The sequence below is a fragment of the Notamacropus eugenii genome, chromosome 4 (genome assembly GCF_028372415.1).
Source record: "Notamacropus eugenii isolate mMacEug1 chromosome 4, mMacEug1.pri_v2, whole genome shotgun sequence".
NCBI classification, from domain to species: Eukaryota; Metazoa; Chordata; class Mammalia; order Diprotodontia; family Macropodidae; genus Notamacropus; species Notamacropus eugenii.
In genome coordinates, this window is record NC_092875.1 from 120,460,673 (window position 1) to 120,474,679 (window position 14,007).

The following is a 14,007-nucleotide window of genomic DNA, read 5'->3' on the forward strand; positions in this document are numbered from 1 at the left end:
AGAGAAAGCTAGGGTGAGGGTTCTTGGATTTTAAGCTGAAGAGGTGAGACTTGATTGTGTTGGAGGTAGGGAATTGCTGTCTGAATGTGGGAAGAATAATACTAATGCAGCAAAAACTTAGTAAGCTGATTATTATGTGACCAATATTGGTTTAAGAAGATTAATCTTGCAATAGTGTACTAGCTAAATTTGTTATTCTATCAAAGAATTCCAAGCCCCACAAAAGTAAAAAAGTCTGACAAATTTTAAATATACAAGACTTACAGAATCAGTCCCAAAGAACAAATGATTTGAGATACTTTACACCTTAGATTTGCAGTTATGTATGCCAAAACAGAATTTATATATTTTGTATATCAGTTTGTGACAAGTGTTCCTCACTTACGGGAATCTGTACTAGAGAAATACTGTCCTCACTGGCTTCTTATTTAGAGAGTAAACATTTAAGCAGCATATGTATTTCTACAATTCTGATTTTTTGTTAAAGTGATCTTCCCAATTATTCTAATTACTAAAATTTCACTGTACTACATAATTTCTATACTTACAGCAAACATTTAAAAGTGAAAATCATCCTACTATCTTGATCAGTAATAGTTTATTGTAAACATTTATGTTACAAGTGCCAATCATCAAATTGAACACAAGGTTTATACATTTCATTGTTTATTATTAACAATATCACATCAGAAAGTGATCCAATGTATTCAGGTACAATTTTGGTACTTTAAAACCTTTTAAATACAAACTGTGTTTGAAAAGACTGAACAAGGGGAAGCAGGGGGTGGGGAAGAGAATTGAAACCCTCAGGGAATAAACCAGCATGAAAAAATGGTAAAACTCAATTCTAAATGCATAAGATAATTCCAGCTAAAAGTACCGAGTAGGTTGGCTGTACTATTCCCCAAGAAAAAAAAAAACAATATTTGAAAATATTAAAAGAAGACAAGAGGGCTAACACACACTTTAATGGCTCTACTTACTATAATAGCTATGTGCCATTTTTATAGTTTCTTTCTCTCTTGGTTTTCAAAGAACTCCTGCCTCTGTCTAAGTCACACTTAAAGACAATTACAAAAATAAACAAAGCCAACTGGAATCATATCAAACAGCAACAGATTGAGTTAAAAATCTTTAATGATCCTTCTCTTTGGTAGTCACCTATTAATTAGGTAACAGTCTGTAGTTTTTAATTACCAGCTTTAAATGAAGAGAGTAACTTTACATGAGATAATGTATGTTTCATTTATGAGCATATGTACAATTGTAAGGAAATAAAGCTAAGTTTGTAAAACACAATCTGAAAACAGCAGCATTTTACATTTTTTGTTTACAACACTGAATATGCTTACCCCCATTCCTTTTACAGTATAGAAGTTCTACCAAGCTGTACATCAAAGGATTCCTTTTTCCTTATCAAAGGCAGAGATCAAAAATCAGAGTTGAACACAAGTTTTTTCAATCATTTTTCCTAAAAAGCATGATCACTATCTTATTCCATCTTCCCCTCCATTTTCTTCGAAAGGAAATAAGGCAGAAAATCATTCCCATATTTTATTACAAATTTATGAAAAACTGGATTTACTGCCAACAAAAACAAATATTCAATCCCTTATTAGTGCACACATCACAGTAGGCCCAAAGTATTAGTATCTGCAGAATAAATAACTATCTACAGTTAGTAAAAACAAACCAGATAAGAAAAATGTTAGAATAAAAAGCAGCACTGATCAAATTAAGTACTTGGACTTTCTGTTGAGAAACTGCAAGTTATACATTTATAGGAAGAGGAATGTACATTAACAGTTATGGAAGAAATTAGTGTGTGATTCACAGTTTAACAAATCACTTTACTATTAATACGCATTATTTTTCCTTTTTTAAACATATATTTAACATACACTTGGTTCCTACTACAGCAGAAAACAAAATGCCATATTTACCATGAACACTTTCTAGCACTCACTATGCCACAAGCTCTTGGTCCAAATTTTTAAATCATATTGTGAGCAAGTAGTACTGAAGGCATGGTTATGATTACAGTTTTAGGAAAGACATATTACCAGATTAAATACACAAATAACTGTTCTTTATAGAACAAGAAAAAATATATCAGCAGAAATCTTTATGTTATAACAGTCACCCAAATTTAAATGTTTTCCATATATACTGTTTTACCAGGATTTCTGTTAAACTGGCAAAGTAATCATCCTACAGATTAGTCTAAGCTAAACAATAACACTGCACAAACTTCCTAAGGAAGGTAACCTGATAAATGTAAAAGTGAATTACTGAATTAATCGAGCTAACATTTGATATACTAAAAGGATAACTCAAGAGAAACTTTGAAACAACACTCCGTTTCCTTTATCTTTGTCCCCCAGGCCCACTTACAGTAAACCAGGATCCAGATTTCATAAGATGAAGGCTATATCTACACTATATCTAACAGGCAAAGTTAATTCAACTGAATAATTTATCTTTTCTTAACTCAGTCAACTCTTGCTGTTCCCTGATGTTAATTAGAACTAACGCTCTCAATCTTTGGTTTGTAATCATGCATAAATCAGTCTTGTGTTTATAAAGGAAGGCTACTTAATTAAACCAAAAGTGGACGGCAGAAGTAGCAACTAAACAAGGGCTCTTTTTATAGGAATATCTGATAAAACAAAGTCTATGTGAGAGATAATAAAGCTTATGTATCTAACCCTCATTGCTTATACATAGAATGTTTTTCAAAGTTTCTCATGAGGCATCAATGAATCTTGATGTTCCAAGAGTTATCAAAACCTTTTAAAGTAAGGTCAAATTATTTTTAACTATGCTGATTTATCTACTTTCAACACTGTCCAACTGATATACATAATTTACAGACAATTGCTACAACTTATAATGCCCCCTATCATATCATCACACAACACTGGATTTTACTGGGGTTTTTTTTGTTGTTGTTTTTGCATTTTTACTACCTTAAGTATCAGGAAGCCTCTTCAGTGGAGGAGTTAATTCTCTTTCCATTACCCCAAAAAAGTATAGGTAATAAAATATAAAATTAAACAGGATTCATGTTTCAGTTAACTAACATATAAAATTATCATTGCAATATTTGTGGTGACAGCTTATAAATTTAACAATCATCATAAAGCCTATAAAGGGTATCCTCAGGTTTATAAAAGAAATACAGATTGTCTCTAGGTAAAAATACAGTGCTGACTGCTAAAAAGCTCTCTGTTGCAGCAGGATATGCAATAATGAGTAAGACTCTAGACAGTGCAAATATTTCCCCCAAAACTGCAACACAATACACTTTAACACCACTCTAGCATACGTTATTCTGCAGCAGCAGTACACTTCTTAGTGGTTGGCACTAGAAATTAACTGTAAGAAAGAAAAAAGGCAGTAAGGGTGAACAACAAATGGTATGTGAATGAACTATTGCAAATGGACATTTGCAATAAGTACTGAGGAAGGGGATCGTCCATTCCACTCAGATAAGATGCCATTTTTAAATATTAAGTTCTTGGCAGGAAGTGGAACACCCAACTCAGCACATGGAGGCTGTGAAAACATACTTGAAAAACTGGCCTCAGTGTGTAAGTCCAGGGTTGAAATTCCTTCCTAAAAAAAAAAATCAAGAAAGAGAAAACATTAATTTATAAACACTATATGCAAACCATTTTCAGTAAAATACGTTGTTCCTACTAGCTCAAAGAACTTGAACTTCACAGAATTTCAGCACTAGAAGGACCTCAAAGGGAAATCAATCAATGAGCAATCATATCATGGTGTTTGAGAGGTGCCTGTGTAAGATACTGGGGATACAAAGACAAAAAATATGAAACAATTCCTGCCCTCAAGGACCTTGCATTCTTTTGGTGAAATGACAGGCAGAATAAATGCAAACCAAATCCAAGATCAATTAGGGAGGAAGAGCAGGAGGACATGGGGTAAGGAAGGCTCATGGAGAATATGGTTCCTGTGCATATCTTCAAGGAGAAGGCAGGGCCTTCCAGGCATGAGGGGCATACAGTGCCCAGATCATCTTGTTTAACCCACGTTGGAATGAGAACACCTTCTACAACATCCCTGACAAATGGTCAACTATCTTGACCAACTTCTCAACTGTGTAATTTTGTTTCCACAGAAATCAGGTGAAACCTAATTTGTGAAACCTAAGGAATCATATTTATGGCTAATGCAAAAGATAACTGCAGAAGAAAGCAGTGAGGGATATTAATTAAACATATCACTCTTCAGGATATAGCCACCTATTAATCAGCATATCTAAGAGCAGACTCCCTTTCATTGTTCCTTGAGAAGGCCTTTTTCCTCTATCAAAAACTGCCAGGTCAGGTGAAGCTCACTAGATGAGGCCCATTAACGCAGATACTGTCCTGAGATAACGGGACTCTTCTTACAGATATCCTGGGTTGAATCTTCAACTCACACTTCTGTCAATTCTCTTAGCAATTGAGAAAATTTCTTTCTCATGGTATCAAGATCATAAAATCTAAGTGATGCAGATATCCTGAGATGAAATTAAAAATATTTATGGCTTGCTATTTATTCCTTTACTAAATAAAGTATAAAGAGAATGAGGATGAAAGGGAGGAAGGCATTGAAATGTGGAAAGGAGAGATGTAAGCAGAAGTTGAGACCCACGTGGCAGTGGGTTTTAGGTGTTTTCAGATAGGCAGTAGTCCCTGAAATGCCCAGCCAGTGGAGTACAGAGGAGAAAATTACAATCAGATAGGAAATAAAAGGCTTTGTAATTGTCTGAAAGGGTGTAACTTTTCCTAGGGGTAACCCATCCTGACATAAAATGAAAACCTTTCTTTCTAAATTCACTAATGGCCAGGTGGAGTTCTTGGTAAGAAGATTATGTCTCACAGCTGTCTCACAACTAACTTCTGCTTGAAGGTTTCTAAGGAAAGGAAAATGACTATCTCATCTCATAAGGCAACCCCTTCCACTTCTGGAATGCTCTGTTAGGAAACTTTTCCTTTACACTGAGTTGAAATCTGCTCACTTTTTCAATCTCACTCTTCAATTCTATTTAATGAGAATAAGTTTATCTTTATAGTGATTTACAGGTTCATAAAGTACTTTCTTCACAATAACCCTATTAAGTAAATGCTGCAGAGTTTACAGATTAAGAAACTAGGCATCAGGGAAGTTAAGTGTGACCTGCCCAAGATCACACAGCTAAAAAGTAATAGAGTGAGACTCAAGTTATGCCAATTTTCTAGGATCAAAGAGCAAAACTTTACCCCTCTTCCACAGGGCAAATCTTCAAATAGTTGGATTTAGCTGCCAAGGTGACTTTGCTAAAGCATAAGTCTGACCAAGTCCTTGTCCCTGTCCCCTAGGTCCATGAGCTTCACTGGATCCCTATCACTTCCAAAATTCTTCATGATACGTCCTTCTCTTACTTTCCAGTCTTCTTACATACTCTCTTGGTGTACTCCAACTACACTGTCCTCACATGTGACAATGAATCCCCCACTTCCTGCCTTTGCAATGGGTAAAGTTTATGCCTGCAATGCTCTGCTTCACTCTGGGTCTTAGTTTTTTTTTTTTTTGGCTTCCTCCAAGACTCAACTCCAATCTCACATCCTGCATGATGCCTACCAATCCTTCAAGCTGCTGACATCTTTCTCTCCTGGATTATCCTCCAACTAGTAGGCATCTTGTATTTCCCTAGCTATTTATATGCTGTGTCCTCTCAGAAGTGTCAAACTCAAGGAACCAGATTAAAATGTAATTGAGAGATGTTTAACAGAATGAATACAATATGGATAATGGTCATTTGTGGTTTTCCAAGTCAATATGCATTTGTTTGAAATTAACCCCAGTACTCAAAAAGAATGTAATCTGAGGGCAAGGGCCAGTTTTGTCTTAAGTTCCCAGTGCTTTAACAGAGTGCCTCCCAATTGGAGCTTCATCAGTGCTTGCTGACTGACTACTGGATTGCCTGTTCTCTGCTTCCCTGCTGATTCTTAAAGAGAGCTTGGTTTCAAGTACCATGTGCCATGCTGGACACAAGCCACTTGGTCAATGCCCCATGTAAAAGGACTGAAGATAACAGTCTGAAGAGAAAAACTGGGGTTTACCAGGGCACACATCAGCTATTCAATTCTGGAGAGGGAGTATAGCATAGGTGAAGGACAGAGTGCTCTCTAACGGACAGAAGGGCTGGATCTAGAATCCAGAAGACTTAGGTACAAATCTCACCTGACATTTATAAGCTGTGTAACCAAGGTCAAGACACCCTTTTTCTGAGCTCAGTGTCCTCATCTACAAAATGGAAGTATTTCATACTGGAGGGCATTACTAGTAATTAACCCACCTGACTATGAAACAGGCCTCAAGAGCATCAGAGAAGTGAGGACTGTTGCTGCTACTGTTACAATTACTTCTGGTCAATTTCATGACTCTTAATAATATTTGGCCCCAGAAAGCTCGGCTTTCAAAGAATTAGGAAGGCTCTTTTCCATGAATGGTTCCCCTGGCCATGGGATGTGATTTCTGTTGTGGCTTAACAGAAATTGTTTTCAATCTTTCTGAAACAGAATTTTTGTCCTTTGCATCAGTAGATTCCAAAATGGGGGGTCACCAAAGTCGGAGCTGCAGGATAACACCAAGAGTATGTGTGATTAACTAAATGGAAAGGTGGTAAAATGGCATATCCCATCCTTTCTAGTCCTGAGGGTTTTCTCTAATACAATGCCACCTGCCCTTCATCCAAACTCCAGCACTCCTCTACTCTACCCTCTCCTGTACTGTGCAACCTTCCAACCTTCTCCTTTTTGAACCAGGTATCAACCCTTCAAGATACTTACAATCTATCCCTGACCTTGTCCCCAGAAAGGTAAACGCACAGATGCCACTGGGAAAATCACCAGCCCTATTCCTTGACTGAGCTCCCAAAAAAGTGTTTTACTGATAAGGTTACAAAATCAGAAAGTTTAGAGACCACTGCTCTACACAGTGTTAGATTTCATTTATGTCATGGTATTTGTGAAGACATACTGAAAATATATCACTAAAGTTAAACACAAGTCAGTAATGTAGCACTATCAAAATGGCAAAAATTATATACCTCAAGAAAATTTCACAAATAAATAGTTATGAAAGTACAAAATGAAAAGTCTCATTATATTCTAGAAAAGTATTTCTAGGTTAGTATAAGTTAGGCCACTTTTTAGAGGTAGTACATGAATTCCTGAGGAAAGAATTAAATAACTGCTAAAAGTCTCATCTAACTTTTACCCTAGTTAGCAGTTCCCATACCAAGAAACAGTTACACAATGAGTACTTTAAGAATTAAACAACAGTGTATAGTTACTCTCTATGGTATAAGTTATTTAGTGAACTTAGATATGGACATTTTAAGCAAAAGTATTCTTAGATTATATTCTTGTACAAATTAGACTGACACAATTTTAATGGCTTAAATGCCAGGATTTTTTTTACTCTGCTTGTTTGTGGTTTGATTTGGTTTGGTCTTTTTACCTGGAATGAATGAACAAAATTAAGAACGTGAAGAGAGAGCTTTCTACTGGAATGTAAGAGTTTTTGAAGGCTGAAAAAGAAAAAAAAGAAAAATAAGGCCATAAATATGATTATTTTAAAACGCATTAATATTGCATATTAGATTTTGCAATACAAATTGCAATTTTGATTAGCATTTACACTAGATGGTGACCAAAATATTACCTGATGAAATTGTTGCATAACCCAATAAATATAAAAGGGATCAAAGGTCTAGAAAGTCATATTTTATTAAAAGAGCCAATATCAAACTGGTCATAATATAAAAGTAAAACAGAAAAACTGGTCTCAAAAATAAGTCAGGCAAAACATTTACATCCTCCACCATAAACTAATAAAAATAAAATTGGATTTGTTTTCTGTTTTTGTTTTTTGAAAATAACATTTGCTTTCGAGACAAAGCCAATCAGTCACATTTAAAATATTCCCTAAAACTCAAAAAAGTAATTTGGAAAAGCTGGCAGATTTAGCATATACCTGGATTGTTATTTTTTCCAAATATACAGATTGTTGTTATTAACATAATTAAATATTAATTATAATGACAATCTATGCCTTTCCTCTGTGCAACATTTTCCCTTTTAAAAACACTCCTGTATGTTATTTTACCTTATGGAATGCTGATCATGTAGTACTGCTTGTCATCTCAGAATTTTAACTTGCTCTGATAGCTATGTTCAGTAAACATATCTTAAAGTAAAAAATTTGATATGAAAAGCAATGTCAACCTTTTTAAAAAAACTTATTTTCTCCAAATTTAATTTTTGCCTTGTAATTCCAGCTCAACTTAGGAAAAAATGAAGTAAAGAAATCAGAGAAAATTATGTCTCAAAACAGAACAAGATACCACACCAAATCAATATTTACGGAATACTATTATAATAAGACATGATGCAACAGAAAACTGGTAAGGGGGAGGTAAGGGGATGAGCATGGGAAGCACCCCATTAGAGAAAAAGCTACCTCAGTCACTGTTACATCCCTGTCTTCAAGAAACAGTGAATGTGAGACTGAGGGAATATAAATCAGTAACACAAAACCTCACCTTTCTTTCCTACAAAGTCCATGTGTAGCAATTTTCCTACAGACTTTGCGATTCAATTCAGAACTAAATAGTGGAATTCCAAAGCACAGCTCAAGAGGAACCCATTCAACTTCTGTTGTAGCTACTACAAAAGAATATATACATTATTAAAAAACCTTCAAAATCATTAACATGAAAGCATTATCATGAAACATTTAAATAAAATGTTTGCCAACTTTTGAAACTCTAGAGTTTAACTTGACAAAAATGTACTAAGCATCTATTATACACAAGGCAATATGCTAGGCATTGGGGACAAACAGACCCAAATATCCTAACACCAGGCTTCAAGTAGATTATGTTCTACTGGGAGAAACCAAATGCATATAGCTAAGGAAATACAACTGAGACATGGGAGAATCAGGAAAGGCTTCACACAGAAGGGAGCATCTGAGATGAGCCTTGAAGGAAGTCAGGAATTCTAAGAAAAAAAGGTGAGCAGGAAGCAGATTCCAGCAGCTGAGGGGTGCCTTTCACAAAGTAGTCAAGAGCTAGAAGAATGAGTCTGGGGAACAGCAAGTGCACTGCTGCTGTGGCGAGAATGAGAACTCGTGAAGGGGAGTAATATACAATAAGGCTGAATATGGAAGTGGGAGTCAAATGGTAGAGGGTTTTAAGACTTGCAGATTTGAGCAGGGGAGTTATATGAACCAACTTATGACTTCATAATATTAATTTAGTAGTTATGTGGAGGACAGATTAGAGAGAGGGGACTGCAATTAGGAGGTGACTATAAAAGTCCAGGTAAGTAGTGATGACAGCAGTGACTGTGAGAGGAGAGAAAAGGATGGATGAGAGAGGTGCAGAAATGCAGAAGGACATACAAGAGAAAAAAGTCTTAAATAAATGCAAATGCAATGAAACTGAAACAAGTACTTTGGGGCTATAGATTTATAACCCTTTAATTATACAATTGTTAGGATGATATGAATAGGATTTTGAAAAGGTGTTTTTTTCACAAGTCCACGATAAGCACAGAGCAATACCAACTTAGTGGGGAAATTAAAAATTGTGACTTACAACATTTAATAGTCTCTCAAAATTCTAATAATTTTACCATCAACATTTTGCTTTGTTGAATCTACAGTCTCCTCGATGACCATTTCAAATGATTCTGTGCTTCCATTTACATCTGATCCTGAAGCCAAATCAGGTTCACCTAATTAAAGATATTTACATAACATTCATATTCAGTCAACCCAAGTACTCCAAAAATCAGTCTTCACGCAAAATTACTTTAGACAACAGGCTTTTGTATTATTTTTCCATGTCCACAAAATAATACTCAACAAGGATACACAGTAGCAGACTAGCACACCAAAAATTCTAGCATTGAGATGGTGAAATGAGCTGATGGTCTAAGGCAATGCTTCTCAATCTCTGAGTATGAAGACCTCTTTTTAATGTTAAAAAAAAATGGTGTGGACTTCCACATGAAAACAGTCAAGTCAAGTCAACAAGTATTTATTAAGCTCCTACTATGTAACAAGCATTGTGCTAAGTGCTAGGAAGAGAAAGAAAGGCAAAAGACAGTCCCTGACCTCAAGGAATTCATAGTCTAATGGGGGAGGCAACAAGCAAACAGGTATGTAGAAACAAAATATAGACAGGATAAATTGGAGATAATCAAAAGACAGAAGCCACTCAAATTAAGAGGGATCAAGAAAGGCTTCTTCTAAAAGGTAGAATTTTAGCTGGTACTTGAAAGAAGCAAGAGGAACCAGAAGGCAGAAGAGTGAGATCATACCAGACATAAGAGTCCAGCCAGTGAAAATGCTCAGAGTTAGGAGATGGCGTGTCTGATGAAAAGAGGCCACTGTCACTGAATCACAAAATATGTGGCAGGGAGAAAGACTAAAAAAATTGAAAAGACAGGAGGGGGTCAGATTATGAAGGGCTTGGCAATAGTTTGGACATGGCATTGACATAATAAAAAGTGACCAAGAAGTCAGTAATGCTTTTAAATTTATATTTTGGAATTGCAATAACATCTGCATAATTTTTTTTAATCCATATATGTGTGAGCAACTGTTATTAAGTCTTTAGTTACATACTGTAAGAACTAAAGATCAAAATAACAATGTTTGGTGCATCTACAGATTCACAGTCCCTTGACAGTAACTGCTCCAAATGCCTAGAGGTCCTACTCAAAGGCTGGGAACAACCAGTCTAGAATTTTAGGATTCCCCGAGATAAAGGCAAACTGTAAAGCAAAAGAATGATGGAAAGACAATTAAGAAAGAAAAAGCCATTTTCAAGATGGAAAACACACACAATAGACAAACCAGATGGAGAATTTCCATTTGAAATCTCTTCTAATGTAGTTTTCTACATGATTTTGTTAAAAGAACCACCTACAGTCAACAAAAGGGCAATTCAAATTTAAAAAGATTAAGTTTTAGCATACCATTGGTAACTGCATTTTAAAATCTCAAGAAGTATTTTTTAAAAATAGGACTACTTTATAAGGAAAAAAAGTAAAAAATATTTTTCACTTTCATCAATAAAATTCTTTTAATAAATAATTCTAATTACCAAGAGGAAGAAGCAGACTTAGTTCAGGAGCCAAGTATCATTTATCAATTTTCTTAGGCTTTTTATTTTCCTTACATCAGCCTGCTGGTAGAAAACCTGCCAATATTCCACTAGAAGTCTTTCTAGAAGTGACTCAAGGCCAGGGACATAGAGAGATAGTCATGTGCTCTATTCTTTCTCTGTGAAGATTCCTGGCACAAAAGCAAAAGGCAGAACCCAGAATATTACAGGTACAAAATTATAGGTGCACCTGCTCTAGTTAACTATTTTTAATTCTTTGCTGTTGTGAAAATAATTATTAAAATGCAAATAGATTGTGATCAAGGAATATATAGCTATGTTTAGGAAATTGAAATAATTCTTATTTTCTTCTGAAATAATTAATCACCACGGCCTCCAGATTTTTAAGTCCTATCAAGTACGGCACGAACACAATTGCAGTCAAGGACTAGAACTTATTAATTATAACTTTTAACCCTAGCTTTAATGCTTAGCAGTACAGCCTCAGGCAATGTTGTCTCATCTAGAGGATAAAGAAAAATATGTATTCACGAAAGCATTTTCTTATCCTCTAATAAAAGAACTTTAGTCTCACAGAAAACATGCTCAAGTCCCTTACTGAACTAAAAACCAGTTATTCCAACTCAAAAATACATTGACAAATAGCTAACCTTTTTCATCAGACGCATCACTGAGTTTTCTGCTGGCAGCATGGCGGCTAGAAGCATTCAACATGGTGACATAGCCACAGAGGTGCTCTAAATCTACTTTCTCCCGTAATGTCTGAAGAGCTTTATGAACACCCAAATTGGCTCGAGTCAACTCTAAGAACAGAAAGCAATATATGAATAACTTAACACTCATACAATAATAAAGTTTACCAGAGACTTTGCAGACTTTATCACAAGTACACATAACCCAGACTGGAGAGTACCTTCCTCTTACTCAAGTTCTTAGGTTATTAGCAAAGTCACCTTTTATATTTTATATACATATTACAGTATATCTCCACTCTCATTGCATTCCCATCCTAATGCTCCTGAAATTTAGTGCTCTCTCTTTTTACTTATCTCTGTGCAAGTTTGTATCTCCCCCAGAAAAAGTGAAGCTTTTTGGAGGCAAGGGCTCTTTTATTTCTGTCGTAGTTTTCCCAGCACCTAGAGCAGAGCCTTGCATGTAGAAGGCACTTAATAATGTTTTTTGAATTTTTTTTTTATGTCTTCATATAATTCACTGTTAAAAATGTTGTATAGTTTAGGACCTCCTATGATGGCCTCTTTGGTGACGTCAATGAAAAGGTGTGTCAAGGTGAAGAACAGGAGAAATAAATGTGAAAATATATTTTATGAGAAATAAATGACAGACATCAGACATTTAGAGATTATTAAGAAAAATCACACCTCTAAAATATGAACATTTTCTTCAAAAAGAGTTGCCAGGCATTAGACAAGGCAAGCACCAAAAGAATGAAATGGATAACCACCCCTTAACAGGTAAGAAAAGATTTATTTATTACTGGGCCAGGAATTACTCCTGAATCAGCACCCTATGCATAGTCAGGTCATCTGCTCACCAGAGAGAAGAATTGGCATATTTAGTCAATAAGAGGAAAGAATACTAATGAGAAAAGAGCATAACACTCAATTAAGAAAATTCAGTATGAAATTACTGAAGCTACTAAAAATCAGAAAAGAAGAATGAAGATTGGAATAATCTCAATAACTGTAATAACTTCATCCAGAAAGTAAACCAACATAAATTAACTATTTCAACAAGATTAAAAAAGCCCTGAAAACATCAATGTCAGCAAATACTGACTTACCTGCCAGAAACAGATGGCTACACCAAGGATGACATACTAGAATATAAACTCATTTATAAATATTAAGGAGAAGAATTGATAATTATGAGCAGTATCATCTTATAATGCAGCAAGAAGCAGGGGATGGTAAAACTAGTCTAAAGAAAATCTGGAAAAATATTCAAGTCAGCAAAGTCATCATGAGAACACTGCAGGATGAAAAAGGAAGGAACTACAGATGGAAGAAAAATGGAAAAGATCTACAAAAGTAATTATCAAAAAGTTGTTTAATCCACCAAGGATAGTGAAACAACCACACTTGGACCTTGACCTCACGGTTCCTGAGACGTTTACAGAAGGAGTAGAAATGGCATTAATAAGAAGGATGGTTAAAAGTAGTTAACTGAATCAAGTTGATATAAAGAACAATGCTGGAAGAAATACAATTGTGAGGGCACTGAGGGATTCACTGACAAGGTATCTCAACAAGAAGAGAATACCAAGGGTGTAAAAAAACAAACAAACCCCTCAAAACCTTGATTAAAAAAAAAAAAAGGCTACAGAGAAAACAATTACCAAGCTTTATGTCTCTTCTCTTATCTATACAAAGTCTTCACAAGGACCATCTCTTCACAAATTGAAGGTATTACTAGAGACCATGAAGGCTTCTGTAAATGATGTTCAACAATGGATCTCATCTTTTACCATCTCAAAATTTTAAGGTCCCATTGTGTTTATTGTTTGTTGATTACAAAAAAAAAAAAAAGGTCATGTGATGCACAACAAAATGGGCCTTTCTTTATATGTTCTTTTACAAGGTCTTCCCCATCCACAGCTCAAAATGACTTGAGATACCTTTTAAGATAAGACAACACAAATAACCCTGTTCGATCACCCTCTAAAAAACAACAGCAAGAAATATACTAACCCAAAAGTATTCACCATTGTACTGGTGAAGATCTAAAGCATAGTCTAGATTGAAGAAGGTGGATGCTCCACAGTTTGTGGATAGAATTGTGTTCATTGCATTAAG

General features: G+C 35.2%; 1 protein-coding gene across 3 annotated transcripts in view; it reads right to left on the reverse strand.

The window, feature by feature from the left end:
- Positions 1 to 579: 579 nt before the first annotated feature.
- The window catches only part of FAM91A1 (family with sequence similarity 91 member A1), a 57,070-nt gene continuing 43,642 nt past the window's right edge, over positions 580 to 14,007 (reverse strand). The window contains exons 20-24 of one of the 3 annotated variants that reach the window (XM_072603143.1): positions 11,845 to 11,997; positions 9,696 to 9,797; positions 8,600 to 8,723; positions 7,516 to 7,585; positions 580 to 3,618 (exon numbers count right to left, since the gene is read on the reverse strand). In XM_072603143.1, coding sequence (XP_072459244.1) covers positions 3,433 to 3,618; positions 7,516 to 7,585; positions 8,600 to 8,723; positions 9,696 to 9,797; positions 11,845 to 11,997 — 635 coding nt within the window. In that variant the 3' untranslated portion in view covers positions 580 to 3,432. Of the gene's footprint in view, positions 3,619 to 6,512; positions 6,628 to 7,515; positions 7,586 to 8,599; positions 8,724 to 9,695; positions 9,798 to 11,844; positions 11,998 to 14,007 lie in introns of those variants that run through there. The other 2 variants (XM_072603144.1, XM_072603145.1) reach the window with 2 other exon arrangements.